Genomic DNA, 22,096 nt, shown 5'->3' with positions numbered 1-22,096 from the left:
AACGGTTATCAGTTTAAACATGTTTGCTCTCTAAAATCTGCCAAACTGAAAAGTTTTTCTATGAATTTTACAAGCTTTGAAAGTAGAAACCAATGGACATTCTGTGAAAGAAAGTTGTGACTTGTGAGGACAACAATAAAGGAGAGTAGGATAAGTGGCCCCATTATTCGGTCCTACTTTGCCAGTTTTTCTTGTATTCACATTTGCATTATTGTGAAACAGCTCCAAGGAAAGTGACTTCACAACATGTGCGACGACTTTTAATTCTTACTTGCTTCGTAATTCATTGATTTTCCTCTCACGGAAGCTTAAGATTAGGACTTTCTTTTAATTTGGCAAGGAGATCATCTGCTTTTTGCTGTTTATTTTTCTTCAACATGCTTGTTTCCGAAAATTAATAAAGACCTTTTGAGGATAGAAGTATCAATTAATTCACTGCCTCACTGAACCAGGTAAACTGTCGATGCTTATGATTTGTCTTCATCTTTGGTAACATTAATTAATCAGAATCTTACCTTATAACACAAACCCATCTTAACATAAGTTCCATAGAATTATTCATCTTGCCCACTTTTCAATAGTTCATGTTCTTCATCATTCGTTTTCTTGTCATAAAGGATAATTTTGAAGATCTTGATTTCTTGACAATTTTTGCAAGGATAGTTTCTCATAAAGGATAATTTTGCATTGACTTATTCGCTTCATAATTCCTTCTCATTATATAGGAATCTGCAAGGGGATCTGCTTAGTGATATCAACAAGCTGAAGCATCTGCGCTTATATTTTTCATCTTTGGTAACATCTCTGAATCTTACCTTCTGGCATAAATTTATCCTTCAACAAACTCCATATAATTTTTTTTTGGTTCTTTCTCTTTAATTTATATTTGATGATGGAATTGAGACTAGGGAACCATAGAAACTAAATATGAGTAGACAAAATATATGGGAAAAGAAGGATTAAAATAACGTAAGCAACTATAGTCTCCAACAAAAATTTTAATAGTATGAAGTTTTTCTTTTGTTTGAGTTATGCAACCAAATATATACTTTTGTGTGAAAATATACATTTTTAACATTAAATGGTAATTTATATATTCATTTAGGCCAACAATTAGAAATTCTTACTTTATCTAATTTAAATTTGTATTCAATGAATAAAATGAATAAATAAAACTAATCAAATGTACTAAATTTAGTCTTTCAATATCAAAATTAAAACTTTACATTGATTAATATATGCATGACATTTATTTAATACGCATACATGACATTTATTAATCTTAAACGAGATGTTTGTGAAATTCTCTCTTTGTTTTTGTTCTCCCATAAAAAGAAAAAATGGCTGTTAAGTTTAAATGGTATTTTTAATGTCATTCTACGTTCTTAGTTTATTTTTGTAATTATTTTTTAAGATTTTTTAAAACACGTTGATGTGGTATGATGATATGGTCATATCTTATTTTTCACCCTCAACATCAGAGTCACCTCAACACACGTGAGTATAAAATGATAAGTTGCATTTGATTAATAACAATTAGTCAACTATTAGTTATAAGGCTTACTTGATCCAAGTTAAATAAAATATAAAAGTTTGATTGAACATGATAAAAGTATAAAAGTTTATTTGAATTTTCTTAAATAGTTCAAGAGTTTTTGTTAGCATTATGCCTATATTCATTTTCAACATTCAATAGTAATTTCTATATTCATTAAGGCCAACAATTAGATATTCTTACCTATTCTAACTTAAATTTTTATTAAATGTGTAAAATGCATAATCAAATTTAGTAAAGTTAGTCTTTCAATACCAAAATTAAAATTTTGCATTGATTAATAGATATATAACATTTATTTAATATGTATGTGTTAGAAAAGCAAGTTATCAACTTTAAATGGTTTCCTTTTTTAATAAAAAATTTTGTGATTTATAAATTTATAGTCAATTGATTTCTCCATTCTCATCATCCTTTTATTAATGTTGTAACGATCAAGACTAAGAACCACATAGATATGATATATTCAAGAATTTGAGATGGTTCTTTGTGGCCATTTATAATATATTACATTCTGTTTACAATATATAATCAAACCTTTGTTATCAGCAACAAGAAAATAATTGTTCAGTTTTTTGGTTAGACTAATTCACTTCTTAAATTATAAACTTCTATTAATGTTATAAGTTTCTTAATCCAGGGACCAGGCCATCTGTTAAATTCATATTTGCATTAGTGCGAAACAGAAGACGAGAAGGACAATAATGAAGGAGTGGAAAGTAGGACAAGGTGCCCCATAATTCAGTCCTACTTTGTCAGTTTTTCTTCTATTCATATTTGCATTACTGTGAAACAACTTCAAGGAAAGTGAATGTACAATTCGTGCGACGACTTTGCATTGACTTGCCAGCTTTTAATTCTTTCTAGCTTCACAATTCATTGATTCTCTTCTCACAGAGATCATCTGCTTATTGCTGCTATATTTCTTGAGTGTGCTTGCTTCTCAAATTTAACAAAGACCTTCTAAAGATAGAAGAATCACTTCACTATCTCCCTAAACCAGGTAAACTGTTTATATTTGTATGATTTATGATTATCTTTGGTAGCAGTGATTAATCAGAATCTTAACTTATAACATAAATTCAACTTACCATACCTTCCGACACAAGTTGGGCATTTATTTTAGTTTCCACATAAATATTCACCTTGTCCACTTTTCAATAGTTCATGTGCTTCATTATTCATTTTCTTCTCATAGATAATAGTTTGGAAAGAGATCTGCTTGTTGCTGTTTTCTGCACAAATTTAACAGAGATCTTAGTTTCCTGCTTTCACACCCTCTAAGGATGCAAGTACCAACTCATCTACCTCACTTGACCAGGTAATTAAACTGTTTAATATAGATTTGGGTTCATGTTTTCTGGAATCTCAGATTCATCATCTTTCCTTCCACTTAATTATTTTGATTCTTTGTTTTGTGTCATACCTCTATTTTCTTAATTAGGCAAATAGTTCTGAAGACTATAACACATAAGATTTTCACCTTTATTAACACTACTAATTTTCCTTGTTAATTTTATGCCAGTTTGTTTCTTCTGCCTTAGAAGTTTGCGCTTAACACAGAGCCAAGGAGGTTTGTGGATCATTTTAACTGACCTTTGGGTTTCATCTTTCCAAATAATTTGAAGAACAAACCAGGTATATATCCTGAAGGTCATTACTCTCACAATTTATTCCTGCAATTATTTCTTAATTAATGTCTTTGTGGGATATATTGGTATTATCACAAGGTTCCTTACTTATGTTTAGATTATATTAATCCATAATTGAAATTTTTTAGGATTGTTCAAACAAATATTAATTTATATTCTTTAGTGCCTTTGATGTTTATCTTTATTGAAAATTAGTTTTTCCTCTTTATCCCTCCTTTTATTGATGATGTAATTAACATCCAAGAATTTGTGATAGCTATCAACAGGGGGGGAAAGAAAAATAAATCATTTATTAATTATTTATGGTTTATATTTACTTAGTTTTGCTTGAAAGTGAAATATTAAGGAAAATTTGAAGGAAAATATAAAAAATAAGGTAAAAGAAATAAAACACTTGGTAATGCTTTATAAAAATATTACAGATGCTTCACCCAGTATTCTAAAACAGAATTTAAGAAATACAGTAATTAAAAAGTTCATTACTAATTAATCAAACAACAGAAATTTAGAATTTTAGTTAAAAACAAAAATGCTTTTACATATATATTTTTTGATATTACAAGAACAAATACAAATTACAGTCATGACAAAACAAATGATTACATTTAGTGTAAAAAATCAATGAACAAATTATCAATAAAATAAATAAATAAATAAATAACTAGCATAAAAGTAATATCGACCTTATACATCTTCCTTACCATTGAAACAAAGCTTCATTGACAATTTTATCTTTGTTATATTCAAACATAACAAGTGGAGCAAGAATCTTAATATACGTTGGCTTTTTAAACTGCAGTGAGCTCGTAATATGGATTGGATATTGTCATTTGTTGAAGTGATAAGGAGCTTTGGGGGTCCATACATAAATCATCATTGGAAACTTGAAGATTATATGAATGAGCTTCGAGGAAATGTGAATAGTCTAAATTCTCGAAAGCGAGACCTCGAATTAAAAATGGAAGCAGAGGATCGTTGCGGGAAAAAGATGAAGAAAGAAGTGGAGAACTGGCTCAAAGATGTAGAAAAGGTCGGCAATGAAGTCAAAAACATTGAAGAGGAGTTCCCTTCTGTTTCATTCTTGTCACGTGGCCGTCTAGGAAGTTTTGTTTGCCAAACTATTGAAAACGTAAACAAAATTTACCAACAAGGTAGTTTCCTTGACGGTGTGGCAGTTGATGGGCCTCCAGCCACCGGGGTGACATTACTAACATCAAATCTAGAAGGTGAAATCAATGTAAAAGAACAAATTTGGAAGTATTTGATGGGTGATGAGGTTGGAATGATTGGAGTATGTGGAATGGGTGGTATAGGGAAAACTACCATTATGAAGCATATCAATAATCAGTTGTTGAAGGATAATCGGTTTGATCAAGTGATATGGGTCACTGTATCAAAAGAATTGAATATTTTCAAATTGCAAGAAGATATTGCAAATTCTTTGAAACAAGCTCTTCCAACAACTGTATTGCAACGAGCAGCACAATTAAAGAATATTTTGGAGGGAAAGAGATATGTGTTGATCTTAGATGATGTTTGGAAACGATTTTCTCTATTGGATGTGGGAGTCCCTAAACCAACGTTAGGAATGAGGAGGAAAGTTGTACTCACTAGTAGATTGATTGAGGTCTGTAAGTCTATGGGTTGTGAGGTGGTCAAAGTGCAACCACTTTCAAAGAATGAGTCCATGAACTTATTCTTAGATCACGTGGGGCGTAGAGTTGTACAAGATCAAAATTTAAAGGACATTGTAGACAAAATTGTTGAGAAATGTGGCGGTTTACCACTTAGTATTGTGACAATAGCCGGGACCATGAAGGAGGTAGATGATTTTTGTGAGTGGAAGAATGCACTAATTGAATTAGAAGAGCGTGTGGAAAGTGTGAAAGAATTGGATATCGAAGTATATGAGCCTTTGAAGTTCAGTTATGACCATTTGAGAGATCCAAAAATTCAAAATTGTTTCTTATACTGCTCTTTATATCCTGAAGATTTCATAATTAGAAAAGTGGAATTAATTGAAAATTGGATAGATGAGGGACTCCTTGATGGCTTACAGACCAAAGAAGCAATGCATCACAGAGGTTATAGCATTTTAAATAAGCTTGAAAATAATTGCCTATTAGAGAGGGTTGGAGATTTTATTGATGGAGTTAAGATGCATGATGTTTTGAGGGACATGGCGTTGTATATTGCAGGTCATCAGTTCATGGGAAAAGCAGGTATGCAATTGAAAGAATTCCCAAGTGAGCAAGAATGGACAGTGAGTGTTGAGAAAGTTTCCTTGATGCGAAATTCAATATTAGAAATTCCTTCTCACATATCACCTAGATGGCCTCATTTATCAACTTTGATATTGCAAAGTTGTGACTTAAGAAGGATTTCAGAATCCTTTTTTAAGCACATGTCTGGGTTAAAAGTTCTAGATCTTTCTCGTAATAAAATAGTGAGTCTACCCAATTCGATCTCTAACTTGAAAACTCTCAATGCATTGATACTTGCTAAATGTCGCCAGTTAAAATATGTGCCTTCATTAGCAAAGCTCAGAGCATTGAGAAAGTTGAACCTTTTGCACACAGGATTTGAAGAGGTTCCTCAAGGCATAGAGATGTTAGAAAACTTGAGAGATCTTCGTATGGCTTTAAAAGAGCTACCAGTAGGAATATTACGGAGGATTTGTCATCTCCAATGCTTAATGCTACAGGATACGTTTGTAAAGGGAGAAGAAGTAGGCCAATTGAGGAAGCTTGAGTGGGTTTCATGTTCATTTCGCAACGTGCAAGAGTTTAAGAAATACGCAGAGTGTACACAAGGTAAATGGCCTACATCTTTCATTTTTCAAGTGGGGGGACCACCTGTGCAATGGTATATTGGCTTTGGGCGTCCCCCAAATTTCAAAAAAATTGAGAAACAGGTTAAATTCAGAGATTCGGAGATAGAGAGGTGTGATGATAGGGTGGTCCCACATGACCTTCAAACTTTAACTATTGAGAAGTGTGATGATTTCAAATGTTTAAACAACATTCCTTTGTTTCGTAAGGCGACTGACTTGAAGGAATGTCAAATTACGCAGTGTGAAGGGATGGAGTTTGTGGTTGACTTGTCATTATCGTCTAGCGATGCACTTCACAACATTGAGGAGTTATACCTTAAGGGATTGCGAAACTTGCGTGAAGTTGTGAGAGTAGGAGTAGGAGTAGGTGTAGCGGTTGAAATTGAATCTACCTCTCATGCTCCAACACCACCTGCCATCTTCTCTTCTCTTAAAGAATTCCATATGAGTTTTTGTTCGAGGGTGAAAAAGTTGTTTCCAGTTGAGCTGTTGCAGGGCCTCCAAAACTTAGAGGAAATTTTCGTTGAATGTTGTGAAGAAATGGAGGAATTAATAGCATCAGAAGAAAATCACAAAGGAGAAGGAACAACATTTATTCTTCCCAAATTAAAATCATTGTGGTTGCAAGTCTTACCAAAATTGAAAAGCATTTGCAGCGGTGGAGTTATGATTCCTGCAGATTCTCTCCAAAATCTTGGTATAGTCAAATGTCCAGAAGTAAAGAGGATCCCTTTGTCTCTTCCCCTTGTTGAAAATGGGAAATTATCTCCTCCTCCTTCTTTAGAAAGAATCATAGTAGGCCTGAGAGAATGGTGGGAATCAGTGGAATGTGATCAGTCTAATGCTAAGGATGTCCTTTCTCCCTTTGTTCGATATTCTGAGTGGTAGAATGAGATGGAGAAGAGGTGTTTGATTAAATGTGGCTGTAAGGCTCTTGCTTCTTATTAAGAACTGCAAACATTAATTGTGAGTTTATTTTCATCTCTTTCTCATTTGCTAAAGAATTACTCTGATGCTCCAACACCACCTACCATCTTCTCTTCTCTTAAAATATTAGATATGTGTAGATGTTCGAAGATTAAGAAGTTGTTTCCAGTTGAGCTGTTGAAGAGCCTCCAAAACTTAGAGGAAATTAGTGTTAGCAGTTGTGAAGAAATGGAGGAAATAATAGCATCGGAAGAAAATCACAAAGGAGAAGGAACAACATTTATTCTTCCCAAATTAAAATCATTGTCATTGGAACTATTACCAAAATTGAAAAGCATTTGCAGTGGTGGAGTTATGATTTCTTTAGATTCTCTCCAACGTCTTCAAATATGGGATTGTCCAAAATTAAAGAGGATCCCTTTGTCTCTTCCCCTTCTTGAAAATGGGCAACCACCTCCTCCTCCTTTTCTAAAAATATCATTGCAGTCCCGTGGGAATGGTGGGAATCAATGGAATGGGATCAGCCTGATGCTAAGGATGTCCTTTCTCCCTTTCTTCATTTTTAATAGAATGAGATGGAGAAGAGTTATTCGATTAAATGTGGCTCCACGGCCCTCAATGGTACAGTGCCCTCTTGCTTCTTGTTAAAATTGCAAACATTCTGTTTTTATTTTTATTCATTTATCTCTTTCTCATTTGGTATATAATTGCTCTTCCTTTTATAAAAAAAGAAAATAATTGTTATTTTATGTGTGACAGCAAAATCCCCAATTGAATGCCTTTTTATGTACTGAATCTTCTTACTTCATTCATCCATAAAATGATGCATAAAACTTTCTCCTTCTCAGTCCAAACTTTATAACAGTACCAGCTATGGCTTCTTTGAAACTCAATTTCTATGTAAACCCATTTCATGTATAACATTGCTCTTAGCCCTTTTATTTTTCTCTTTTCTCAACATAGGTATTGGAGAGATATTACTGGTCATGACAAACCACTAATTAAAAATTTGTCTTTACCCTGCAATTACAAACAGAGCATCCCCTATTTCTCATAAATGTTTAGAAGCACTTCTCTGAAAGTGAATGAGCAGCTAGCCAAAAGACGTTAGCTAAAGATTAAAAACAAGATTACTACCTCTTCAGATCACTAATCTGTCCATTAGCTATAAAACTCTTTTTGAGCATTTAGAAAGATGCCTATCTAAGCTCAGGACATCATGAAATAAACTTCAAATTTTTATCAAAGAAATTTAGCCCCCCATATTGACAAGTTATCATAAATCTAAATGTTTGTTACTTGTTTTCTACTGCACTTTGTGTATAGTTCATTGATGAAGAGTCAGTCAATCACATCATCCTATAAAAGAATGCATGATCTATCAGCCTGGTATTTCTATTTTATATTTCAACCATACAAAATGTCTCAAATAGAAATCATTGATCACAGGACTTGTTCTGAACCAAACTGATGATACAAGACTTCACATGGAATGCAGAAAGCCAAGCATACACTAGTTCAGATAATGGAGGAAGAGGTTGTGGTTGCGCCTTTTGGTTGGATAATTTGATTGATTATGGACAGTTTCAATCAGTAGGGCAGGATCTATATGTTAGAGTGTCTGCTTCAAAATCAGGTATGAGTCTACATTTTCTCGTTTTCATTACTTTTTTTTTTGTTCATATATGCTTTTCTTTATCAAATTCCGTCATACAGAATTGAAAGATAAGCTCAGGATGGAGCTTGCTGCAGTGATTAGAACACTACTGTCCTGTGCTTTCGGGACTGTTTATTGTCAGTTATTACATTTACAGAAGCCCCAGAAAGTTGAAAGGTAACTTTGATAAATCCTTCACAAAAATGCTCATTTTGTTCCTTTGTTAAAAATTACTTTGTTAATAGTGATGCTAGCAAATCAACATGCAGTTTCTTCAATGCTTATCAGTGTGAAAATAGAGTTTTTAATGAAGCAAATGACTGGAGATGCTTGGTCTTGTGTGATCTCAAAAACCACATCAGCTTTTTGTCCAATTATCTAGCTCAATCAAAATGCATAAGAATCTATCATATTTTATGGTGATTGCCAAGCCTATTTTGGCTACTGTTTCAGAGAAACAAAAGACAATAAGGAAAATGATCAAGAAAATCAAGTCCAAGATGAAGACATGGAGCTTCCAATATTTGAGCCTCATACCATAGCTCGTGCTACTGATAGCTTTTCTGTGGACATCAAGCTAAGGGAAGGTGGTTTTGGAACTGTTTATAAGGTAAAAGTTGCATCATATAATTGAAGTTACCTTAAGTACAGAGAATTTATCTTTATTATTGAAGCTCAATCTAAAGTGTAGTTTTCCAGGGGACACTAGCAAACGGACAAGAAATTGCTGTGAAGAGGCTTTCAAAAAGTTCTGGACAAAATTGAAAGAGTTTAAAATTGAAGTAAAATTGATTGCCAAACTTCAACATCAGAATCTTGTAAGGCTTCTTGGGTGGTGCATTCACAGAAAGTAAAGACTGCTGGTTTATGAGTACATGCTTAACAGAAGCCTTCACTCATTCATTTGTGGTCTGAATCATTGAAAACCTGTCAATTTAGTTTGGTTTATTGCTTCTCTTATCATAAATATTTCATACATTTTACACATGGTGCAGTTTGCTGCTTCCAAAGATCAAAAATGATATTGGACTGACATGAAGAGAATACCTACCAATTGCCAGATCAAACAAGAAGTAAAGGACTGAATTGGTCCAAGAGTTTGGGAATTATCTGCGACAATGCTAGGGGACTACTCTATCTTCATCAAGATTCAGGATTGAGGATTATTTAGAGATCTTAAAGCTAGTAACGTCCTGCTTGATAGTGAGATGAATCCAAACTTTTCAGATTTTGGCTCGGCTAGAACTTTTGGGGGAGACCAAACTGAAGGGAATGCTAAAAGAGTGGCTGGAACTTAGTGTCACTTTATTTCATAATGTCTAAAAATCCTCATATATTTATTGCTTTAAATGATGTTCTGCAGTGGTTATATGGCACCAGAATTTGCTATTGATGGACTATTTTCTGCAAAATCAACTGTCTTTAGCTCTGGTATATTACTGCTGGAGATATTAAGTGGGAAGAAAGATGGGGCGCTTACCATCCAACTCAGAGCGCCAACCTTGTTGAACATGTCAGTTTCAGCTGATTTTTTTTTTTGGACTTGGGGGAAGGGGGATTTGAGCCCTGCTCTTTAAGCAGGGATTATAATCAAATTTTAGTTGCTTATCTTGGTCTGATAAAACCTAAAAGGGTTTCAATTTGTTGCAGGCATGGAGATTATGGAAATAAGGTACCCTTCAGAACTTGTTGAAGAATGCTTAGAAGAGTCTTGCAACCTATTAGAAGTGATACAATGCATCCATATTAGTCTTTTTAATGTACAACAGCATCCTGAGGATAGGCCAAGTATGTCAACTGTGATTCTGATGTTGGGAAGTGAAACTAAATTGCCACACCCATACGACGTAGTTTTTTATTGCTGAAAAGACCACTTCATGAAGAAGGTTCTTCATCAGACAAGCATGTATCTTCTTCAACAAATGAAATGACTCTGTCAGTACTAGATGCTCGATAATTGATTAACTGTATACTTAACTCTTTCATCTCCAAGTCATTATTATTATATGCTATTGACCAGTATGTTTTGTACCTCAGGCTTTGATACCGGTAGTTTAGTCCCAATTTGAGCATAGCACCCTGCAAGTGCCTACTTGCGGTATATTTGTCTCACAGAGACATTAACAAGATGACTGCACTGAAACTTCATCAGTTGTAAATTGTTTTGATTTCTTTTATCCTGTACTCTTTCAGATGTTTCATTGAGGAAGAGTCATTTAATGCTCATATCATAACAAAAATAAAAATGCATGATAAGCCGTTACTTATTTGTATTTGTTACATAAACTTAGTAGAAGGCTCCGTAATCATTGATGATGTTCTCTACGATCTTGTTGCCTGCCTGTCCCATGTGAAGTTCTTTTGCCTTTAATGTCATATATGTACCATAAAAATATTTACAGGCAAAATAATATTTTGATTCATTGTTTTTATGGAGTAGGCATATTCAGTTTCTCTCAATCAAATACATTTATTCTTATCAGCATGGAACATCTTGGCTTTAGCCCAATCTTTCGATTGATTTCCTGCCGAACTCTATCATCTGAGATATATGATCTGTACACACTGCAAGCAAGATTTAAAAATGGCTGTTCATGGTTTATGTGCTAGGAAAGTGAAGTTTTTTGACATTGATAGCTGATTAAATTAATCTTGGGTTGTAATAACTTCATTAAATTTACATCTCATCATAATCACGAGTTTCAGAACCATTGGTTGTGTTAGTAGCACATATTAATCCGATAATTAAATCATAGATTGACATTTGAAGTTCCTACTCTTTGTTATAGAGTCGAGTAATATATTTGTTTACTCATTCCCTCTGCTCATTGTCTCACAATATTTTATTCACATCAACTTCTTAAAACATTATCTGCTTCTCAACTCTAACTGATTGATTGAGAAAATCAATGATCGAACAAATTCATATAGTTAGAACAACTTTTTTATATACATAAAAAAGGAAGAACATTATAATTTATCTGAATGAGTAGTTTTAAGAAGACTTAATTAACAATTAATAAGGTGTTAATTAGCCCTTCATTATAGAAATAATTTGAATTTTCGCTTTTGCCTGGGAACTTTTCATATGTTAATAAAAAGAAAAAAATTCGAGGAAACAGGCAATGCTTACTTAAGTTGTTGCATCTTCTTTTCTCCCACTTCTTCCTTTTTATCTTTCTTTTTAGTCAGAATGCTTAGTTTCTAACTTTTCCTGTTTGAGTCATTGCGGTGCCATCATGGATGACCTAACAAAGCCAAAAACATGAAATTTTATAGGTTTATGCTATTCTAAACAAACTGATTGGGGGAAAGTAGGGGAGTTTTAATAGCATTTTTAACCCTTAGGACATGTTATTGCAATTTCTTGGTAATTTATTGGAAGACAGATTTGTGATATCACATCAGGTTTAAATATGATTATTAAGATTTATATAGTAATTCAAGTCAATCAATTTCATAGAAGATTTATATAAGATTTGTACATTTATTAGCAATATTGTTAGCATTGACTCACTAGCTATTAATTATTTTTTTCTCATAATTTAAAGTTTTGTACAAATGTTAGCAATATTTTAGCATTCACTCATTGACTATTAATTATTTTTTTCTCCATAATTTCAAGTTTGGTACAAACGTTAGCAATGTTAGCAATGGCTTGCAGCATTGACTCATTGACTATTAATTAATTTTGAGTGCTTTTCATAAATGGGCTTGAGACACAAGGCGTTTTTAACAATAGTCGTCCCTATAATTTTATCTACTTTTAGCTAAGAGAAAAAAATTGGACAAAATTGTCCTTAATGAAACCGACCCATTCGCTAGGCTCCTTGCCTTAACCTGAAACCTATTAATGGGTCAAGTATGTTTAGGTTTGCACCTCAAACTGACTTATATTTTTTGAGCTTTTCTCACCAGACTATTCATCTCTGGAGTATTCCTTACCAGAAAGAAAAACGTTTAAGTATTTTGAGTATTTTGGAGTAGTTTTTGATACACGAAGAAAACTTGTGAGCGTTTTGAGCATTTTTAAACATTTTAGAGTGATTTTTGATATATGAATAAAAACTTTCGAACATTTTGAGCATTCATATTTGGTAATTATGTTGTTAAATGGAATATGGTGTATCGTTTGAAGTTGTTGATCTTGTTAAATGGAATTCTAGAGTTTTGGTGATTTTTGGAAATTATGTGACTAGTTTTTAAGTACTGCGTGACTGATTTCTGATAAGGCATTGCGTGACTAGTTAATAGGCATTGCGTGACTGATTTTGAGCATTACGTGACTAATTTTTTATAAGGCATTGCGTGACTAGTTTCTGATAAGGCATTGCGTGACTAGTTGATAGGCATTGCGTGACTTGTTAGTAAGGTATTGCGTGACTTGTTAGTAAGGCATTGTGTGACTAGTTCGTAAGGCATTGTGTGACTTAGGCGTTGCTTAAAAATCAGTCATGCAATGTACAAAAACTAGTCACGTAGTGCCTAAAACCAATCACGTAATGACTAAAAACTAGTCACACGGTGATTAAGTCACGCAATACCTAAAAATCAGTAAACTCAATTTTAGGGTTCTATGAATAAACCAACAAACTCAAGAACCTAAAACACATATTTTTTTTTTTTTTGCTAAGCTATGAAATTGTGCATTTCATAAAAGATAGGTTACAAAACTCCATAACCCTCCAAAGCAAGAGAAAATATATCCCTATCAGGAGGTCTTGCTCACTCTCTTTATACAAAAACAAAATAAACCCTCTTTACAAAATATTTCCTGAACAATTTCAACTCAAAATCTCATAAAAAAAATCAAAATCCCTAACAAACATGCTTAACAATCATTCCAATCCCAGACACAATAAAATCGTGAAACACCATAAAACCCATCAAACATGCTTTAGCTGTTCTTTCTCTTGAGCAAAATCGCTGCTTGCAAAGAGCAAAATCACTGTTCATCACCCTTAAGAATCCCAAGATCCACCATAAAAAAAAAAAACAAAATAAGAAAGAGCTTGATGTCATATTTGCGAATTGGATGGCGAAATAGACATATTTGAGTAAAGAGAGAAATCGAGATTTAATTTTGAAATTTTTATCTGGATGGTAGGAAAGAGAAAACTGAAACCATTTTAATTTGCCTAAAATTGTTTAAAGGGTATTATTGTCAAGTCATACCAAAAACTGGCTAAAAACAATTAAAATTATAGAGACGGTCATTTTTGAAGTCACCTCTCTATGAAGGTCATTTCTCACAATTTTCTCATAAATTTATGTTATAATTTAAGATTCTGATTAATTAATGTTATCAAAGATAAAACTAAATCATAAGTATAGACAACTTAATTCAATAAGGCAATGAAGTGATACTTCTATCCTGAAAAGACCCTTAATTAATTGGAGAAACAAGTGCAGTCAAGAAAAATAGCAGCAACAAATAGATTATCTCCTTGCAAAAATGAAAATCCTAATCCTATGAGAGAAGAGAATCAATGAATTGTGAAGACAAAAAAATTGAAGTCAGCAGCACCCAATCAATTGGCTATTTGGTTGATTCATGATTATTTTTTTTTTGTCTAAAGATCAGGCTTTGAATCCCTCTTTCTCTAATTAAAAAGAAAGAATTAAAATCGGCAACTCAACGCAAAGTTGAATTATTTTCAACCTAATTAGACAAAAAAGGAAAAAGAATAGAGGCACAAATTAAAGAGAAAGAACCAAAAAAAAAAATTTATGGAGTTTGTTGAAAGATGAATTTATGCCAGAAGGTGAGATTCAGAGATGTTACCCAAGATGAAAAATATAAGCGTAGATGCTTCAGCTTGTTGATATCACTAAGCAGATCCCCTTGCAAATTCCTATATAATGAGAAGGAATTATGAAGCAAATACGACAATGCAAAATTATCCTTTGTGAGAAATTATCCTTGCAAAATTTGTCAAGAAATCAAGATCTTCAAAATTATCCTTTATGAGAAGAAAATGAATTATGAAGAACATGAACCTTGTTGAACATGTCAGTTTCAGCAGATATTTTTATAATCAATTTTTTGCTGCTTATCTTGGACTGATAAAACCTAAAAGGGTTTCAATTTGCTGCAGGCATGAAGATTATGGAAATAAGGCAGTCCTTTAAAACTTGTTGAAGAATGCTTGGGAGGGTCTTTGCAATCTATCAGAAGTGATACAATTCATCCATTATCAGTCTTTTAAGTTTACAACAGCATCCTGAGGATAGGCCAAGTATGTCATTTGTGATTCTGATGTTGGGAAGTGAAACTGAATTGCCACACCCCAAACAACTTGGTATTTTGTTTAAGAAAAGTCCACTTCATGAAGAAGATTCTTCATCAGACAAGCACGTATCTTCTTCGACAAATGAAATGACTCTGTCAGTACTAGATGCTCGATAATTGATTAACCCTATACTTAACTCTTTCAACTCCAAGCCATTATTTTATGCTATTGACCAGTATGTCTTGTACCTTCGGCTTTGATAGCAGTGGTTTAGCCCCAATTTGAGCATAGCACCCTGCGAGTGCCTACTTGCGGTATATTTGTGTCACAGAGACATTAACAAGATGACTGCACTGAAACTTCATCAGTTGTAAATTGTTTTGAATTCTTTTATCCTGCACTCTTTCAGATGTTTCATTGAGGAAGAGTCATTTAATGCTCATATCATAACAAAAATAAAAATGCATGATAAGCCATTACTTATTTGTACGTATTTTCTACATAAACTTAATAGAAGGCTCCGTAATCATTGAAGATGTTTTCTACGATCTTGTTGCCTGCCTGTCCCATGTCAAGTTCTTTTGCCTTTAATGTCATATATGTACCATAAAAATATTTGCAGGCATAATAATATTTTGATTCATTGTTTTTATGGAGTAGGCATATTCAGTTTCTCTCAATCAGATACATTTATTCTTATCAGCATGGAAGATATTGGCTTTTGCCCAATCATTCGATTGATATATATTAATATTTGGACAGGAGATTTTCCTAGCTGCTATTATCTTCCCTCGGCTTTGCTTTGCTGCTTCTTTTTTCTGATTTTAAACAGCGGATGATGGAATGGAAATACCCCAATTCATAACCAATACCCACGGAATCATAAACAGGCTATTCTGGAAGAAGACGAAATGATAAAACTGGTTTCTTCAACAATTTATCTTTTCAAGTAATCTGAAATGGCTGACAAGCATGTATAGCTTCTTTCTCATTACTTATATCTAGGGATAAACTTGTTGTGCATAGTTAATTAGATTCTTCAATCATGTTGCAGATGCAAACAAATTACAGCTCAAAGCCTCCTGCTCTGGCTCTGCTTCAGATCATTACTAAGATCTACAAACGTCAGACGAAAATTATAGAAAAAATTAATTCACAATCAGCTGGGAAGTTAACATATAATAAATGGTTCTGGTGATTCCAGCATCATCTTGAGAATCGACAAGAGAAATCTATACATAAAACTATTTTGTCAACTTACATAAAATTATTTTGATTCTTTCTTTATCGTGCTTTTATTCTCTTAATTATGCTGAATTAATTATAATAAGAAAAATGAGGCAAAATGAAAACGCTGATCTGTGATATAATTAATCAAAACATCTTATGAATAGTAATTTGCGGTTAAAGTCTTCTCTTCCCGAGTAGGATTATGGATGGAAGGAGGGAAACTCTAAGACATTGTGCATATAACGAATATATGTTTCTGACTTGTCATGTTGGCCTTATTTAGTGTAAGAATGACGTAATCAAGCTAAATTCTTAAATAGCTTGTAATTTATAGGTTTAAGAGTCTAATCAAAATCAACCAATCATAGTATAGTTGATGGGGAAAAAACAAGAGAAAGGATTCTCAAATTTTCATCCTAAAAAATTTTATATGTTCATTGTCCCTCCTCACATGACACTCGAAGAACTGCATTTACTATAAGGTAGCTTTTCTGCAATCCATAAACTGCTAGTCATTACTGTTAAGGGCCAGGTAGAGCATGCACAAGACAGCCAATGGTCATTTGAAGGAAGAATTGCATACTAATTAACGGTTATCAGTTTAAACATGTTTGCTCTCTAAAATCTGACAAACTGAAAAGTTTTTCTATGAATTTTACAAGCTTTGAAAGTAGAAACCAATGGACATTCTGTGAAAGAAAGTTGTGACTTGTGAGGACAACAATAAAGGAGAGTAGGATAAGTGGCCCCATTATTCGGTCCTACTTTGCCAGTTTTTCTTGTATTCACATTTGCATTATTGTGAAACAGCTCCAAGGAAAGTGACTTCACAACATGTGCGACGACTTTTAATTCTTACTTGCTTCGTAATTCATTGATTTTCCTCTCACGGAAGCTTAAGATTAGGACTTTCTTTTAATTTGGCAAGGAGATCATCTGCTTTTTGCTGTTTATTTTTCTTCAACATGCTTGTTTCCGAAAATTAATAAAGACCTTTTGAGGATAGAAGTATCAATTAATTCACTGCCTCACTGAACCAGGTAAACTGTCGATGCTTATGATTTGTCTTCATCTTTGGTAACATTAATTAATCAGAATCTTACCTTATAACACAAACCCATCTTAACATAAGTTCCATAGAATTATTCATCTTGCCCACTTTTCAATAGTTCATGTTCTTCATCATTCGTTTTCTTGTCATAAAGGATAATTTTGAAGATCTTGATTTCTTGACAATTTTTGCAAGGATAGTTTCTCATAAAGGATAATTTTGCATTGACTTATTCGCTTCATAATTCCTTCTCATTATATAGGAATCTGCAAGGGGATCTGCTTAGTGATATCAACAAGCTGAAGCATCTGCGCTTATATTTTTCATCTTTGGTAACATCTCTGAATCTTACCTTCTGGCATAAATTTATCCTTCAACAAACTCCATATAATTTTTTTTTGGTTCTTTCTCTTTAATTTATATTTGATGATGGAATTGAGACTAGGGAACCATAGAAACTAAATATGAGTAGACAAAATATATGGGAAAAAAAGGATTAAAATAACGTAAGCAACTATAGTCTCCAACAAAAAATTTAATAGTATGAAGTTTTTCTTTTGTTTGAGTTACGCGACCAAATATATACTTTTGTGTGAAAATATCTATTTTTAACATTAAATGGTAATTTCTATATTCATTTAGCTAACAATTAGAAATTCTTACTTTATCTAATTTAAATTTGTATTAAATGAATAAAATGAATAAATAAAACTAATCAAATGTACTAAATTTAGTCTTTCAATATCAAAATTAAAACTTTACGTTGATTAATATATACATGATATTTATTTAATACGCATACATGACATTTATTAATCTTATACGAGATGTTTGTGAAATTCTCTCTTTGTTTTTGTTCTCCCATAAAAAGAAAAAATGGCTGTTAAGTTTAAATGGTTTTTTTAATGTCATTCTACATTCTTAGTTTATTCTTATAATTATTTTTTAAGATTTTTTAAAACACGTTGATGTGGTATGATGATATGGTCATATCTTATTTTTCACCCTCCGCATCAGCGTCTTCTCAACACCACATGAATATAAAATGATAAGAGACATTTTGATTAATAACAATTAGTAAACTATTAGTTATAAAGGCTTGCTTAATCCAAATTAAATAAAAATATAAGGACTTGAATGAACACAATAAAAGAATAAAAATTTATTTGAATTTTCTTAAATAGTTCAAGAGTTTTTTTGAGCATTATGCCTATATTCATTTTCAACATTCAATAGTAATTTCTATATTCATTAAGGCCAACAATTAGATATTCTTACCTATTCTAACTTAAATTTTTATTAAATGTGTAAAATGCATAATCAAATTTAGTAAATTTAGTCTTTCAATACCAAAATTAAAATTTTGCATTGATTAATAGATATATAACATTTATTTAGTATGTATATGTGTTAGAAAAGCAAGGTATCAACTTTAAATGGTTTCCTTTTTTAATAAAAAATTTTGTCATTTATAAATTTATAGTCAACTGATTTCTTCATTCTCATCATCCTTTTATTAATGTTGTAATGATCAAGACTAGGAACCACATAGATATGATATATTCAAGAATTTGAGATGGTTCTTTAAGGGGAAAAATGAATAAATTCATCTAGATATAAATCTTGTTGGAAATGTAAATATTATACTCAAAGATGATGGAAACAAAAACTTCTTGTTTCTTATAATATATTGGCATGTCGAGAAGTAAAGAAGATCCCTTTGTCTCTTCCCCTTGCTGAAAATGGGAAACCATCTCCTCCTTCTTCTCTAAAACAAATCAGAGTACACCCGAGAGAATGGTGGGAATCAGTGGAATGGGATCAACCTGATGCTAAGGATTCCTTTCTCCCTTTGTTCGATATCAGTGATAGAATGAGAAATAGAAGTGATGTTTGATTAAATGTGGGTGCAAGGCTCTTGCTTCTTATTAAAAACTGCAAACATTGTGAGTTTATTTTCATCCACATCCTGTTTTTATCTCTTAATTTCTCATTTGCTAAATAATTACTCTTTTTTAATATCAAAATAAAACCAAGTCTTTAATTTTTTATTTTTTAATATAAAAATAAAATCTCCAACTTAACACCCTTCAATCTGCATTTCTCCGCCAATTGTTGCAGGCTTGGAGATTATGGGAGGAAGGCAGCCCTGTTGAACTTGGAGATGAATTCTTACGACTATCCTGCACATCCACACTGGTCTTAAATGGTTGATGAATTGGAAATCATTTAATACAAGTAAGTCATTGAAGTTATGTTTGTCCAGTGAAGAGAATGATTAGAGGAATAAGCTTCAAATTATTAAATAACACAAATTATCTGGAACCTCAATGTTTACAATTTGTTTTCTGCTGCACTTTCTGTACGGTTCATTTATCAAAAGTCAGTCAATCACATCATCTTATAAAAACAACGCATGATCTACCCACCTGGTATACGTATTTTATATGTCAACCATCCAAAGTGTCTCAAATAGAAATCAATGATCACAGGACTACACATGAAATGCAGAAAGCAAGCTTGGATGCTTTTCTCATTTGCTTCAAGAGACTACTTTGACAGATATGGACTTTGTGGTTCAAAAGGGAATTGTGATGGTACTCAGCTTCCACTTTTTAAAGGATTCAAGCCTTAATTCCCTGAAAGCTGATGTTTAAGCCTGAATTCCCTGAAAGATAGAACTCATCAGACTGGTCCCTCGGGTGTAAGCACAATAAGCCATTCAACTGCCAAAGCAGAGATGGATTTATCAGATTTAAAAGATTTGAAAATGCCAAATGCTACACATTCTTGGACTAAAACTATGAATCTCAAGGGATGCAGGGCTAAATATCTACAGAACTATTCCCATATGGCATACACTAGTTCGGATAACAGAGGAAGAGGTAGTGGTTGGGCCCTTTAGTTTCATCATCTGATTGATTGCAGACAATTTCAATCAAAAGGGCAGGATCTCAATGTTAGCGTGTCTGCTTCAGAATCAAATATGAGTCTACATTTTCTCTTCTTTTCGCTGCTTCTTTTGTTTTTGTTCATGTTTCAAATTTCGTCATACAGAATTGAAAGATAAGCCCAGGATAAAACTTCCTGCAGTAATTGCAAAACTACTGTGTTGTGCTTTTGGGGCTGTTTACTGTCAGTCATTTCCTTTACAGAGGTCATGCAAAGTTGACTGGTAACTTTGATATATCCTTCACAAATATGCTAATTTTGTTCCTTTGCTAAATAAACAAAAAAAAATTTACTTTGTTAATAGAGATGCTAGCAAATCCACATGCAGTTTCTTCAAAAGTGTTAATTAAATTCTTTGCCATTTCATTTGAATAATTTTTTTTATTCATAGAGATCTTAAAGTTAGTAACGTTCTGCTTGATAGTGAGATGAATCGAAAAATTTCAGATTTTGGCATAGCTAGAACTTTTGGAGGAGGCCATACTGAAGGGAACACTAAAAGAGTCGTTGGAACTTAGTAAGTGTCCATTTATTTTCATAATGTCTACAGATCCTCATATATTTATTGCTATCGATAATGTTCTGCAGTGGTTATATGGCACTGAATATGCTATTGACGGACTGCTTTCAGTAAAATCAGATATCTTTAGCTTTGGCATATTATTGCAGGAGATAATAAGTGTGAAGAAAAAATAGAGGGCTTTACCATCCAACACAGAGCAGCAACCTTCTTGAACATGTCAGTTTCAGCAGATATTTTATAATCAATTTTCTGCTGCTTATCTTGGACTGATAAAACCTAAAAGGGTTTCAATTTGCTGCAGGCATGGAGATTATGGAAATAAGGCAGTCCTTTAAAACTTGTTGAAGAATGCTTGGGAGGGTCTTTGCAATCTATCAGAAGTGATACAATTCATCCATTATCAGTCTTTGAAGTTTACAACAGCATCCTGAGGATAGGCCAAGTATGTCATTTGTGATTCTGATGTTGGGAAGTGACACTGAATTGCCACACCCCCAACAACTTGGTATTTTGTTTAAGAAAAGTCCACTTGAAGAAGATTCTTCATCAGAGAATCATGTATCTTCTTCCGCAAATGAAATGACTGTCAGTACTAGATGCTTGATAATTGATAAACTGTATACTTGGCTCTTTCATCTCCAAACAATTGTTATAGGCTATCGGTCAGTATGTTATGTACCTTATGCTTTGATACCAGTGGTTTAGTCCCAGTTTGAGCTTAGCGCCCTGCAAGTGTCTACTTGGGGGTAATATATATATATATATATATTTGATTCACAGAGACAATACAAGATGACTGCACTGAAGCTTCATAAAAATCAGAAATAATAATTCTGTGCAAACTGAAAAGTTTGGTCTTTTCGAGGAAGATTTGCATACTAGTCAACGATCATCAGTTTAAATATGTTTTCTCTCTAAAATCTGCCAAACTGAAAAGTTTTTCTATGAGTTTTACAAGCTCTGAAAGTTTAAACAAATACACTTCTGCCTTTCTTGCTCACCAACACTAATATTGTTTTCAAATATTGCTGATGGAATCGATATCTCCACCTCCTCCCAGTCTGTTAGTGATGGATGGAATCCTTGAGCTTGGTATCTTTAGTCCTGGAAGCTCTAAGAATCGTTTCTTGGGAATTTGGTACAAGAAAGTAGCAGTTAAAACTGTTACTTGGGAACTAGTAATAGCCCAACTGAACACCCTTTAAATTTTATTATTAAAAGCAATAACAAGGCTTGATTTTCTAATTAAGTGTCAGGCTTTGCAATTCATTTTTGAAGATGGAGCTATATTTGAGCTTGATCCAGAGAACCATTATCAGCTTCTATTTACCAAAAGACAGAGCCTGGAAGTAAATATTATTGACAACACCCTGCAACAAAATCATCTGTGGGAACATGACCTTGTTGCCAACAAAGTTGGGCTTTGCTCCTTCCACTTGTAATTAATTGATTTTGGGGACCTTGCCACTTCCCCTTTCTATTT

General features: G+C 33.0%; 1 protein-coding gene across 15 annotated transcripts; it reads left to right on the top strand.

Moving 5' to 3' along the window:
- LOC18593741 (probable disease resistance protein At4g27220) lies at positions 239-21,309 on the top strand. 15 transcript variants are annotated; one of them, XM_018124973.1, is made up of 13 exons: positions 239-452; positions 726-795; positions 2,196-2,284; positions 2,453-2,558; positions 2,754-2,876; positions 3,081-3,193; positions 4,007-7,006; positions 7,127-7,588; positions 8,417-8,603; positions 8,684-8,801; positions 9,078-9,234; positions 9,324-9,921; positions 10,275-10,581. In XM_018124973.1, exon 7 carries the CDS (start codon positions 4,019-4,021, stop codon positions 6,926-6,928), a length of 2,910 nt encoding a protein of 969 aa, XP_017980462.1. In that variant the 5' UTR covers positions 239-452; positions 726-795; positions 2,196-2,284; positions 2,453-2,558; positions 2,754-2,876; positions 3,081-3,193; positions 4,007-4,018; the 3' UTR covers positions 6,929-7,006; positions 7,127-7,588; positions 8,417-8,603; positions 8,684-8,801; positions 9,078-9,234; positions 9,324-9,921; positions 10,275-10,581. The 15 variants fall into 15 exon arrangements, 14 of the variants coding, with proteins under 14 accessions (XP_017980462.1, XP_017980461.1, XP_017980460.1 ...); XM_018124972.1 differs by having other exon boundaries at positions 7,108-7,588; XM_018124971.1 differs by having other exon boundaries at positions 7,098-7,588.

Source organism: Theobroma cacao, chromosome 7 (genome assembly GCF_000208745.1).
Source record: "Theobroma cacao cultivar B97-61/B2 chromosome 7, Criollo_cocoa_genome_V2, whole genome shotgun sequence".
NCBI classification, from domain to species: domain Eukaryota; kingdom Viridiplantae; phylum Streptophyta; class Magnoliopsida; order Malvales; family Malvaceae; genus Theobroma; species Theobroma cacao.
This window is presented reverse-complemented; position numbering and strand designations above follow the sequence as displayed.

Bases quoted from the DNA above. Each gene is read 5' to 3' on its own strand.
- LOC18593741 (XM_018124981.1), top strand. From the start codon at position 4,019: ATGGATTGGATATTGTCATTTGTTGAAGTGATAAGGAGCTTTGGGGGT.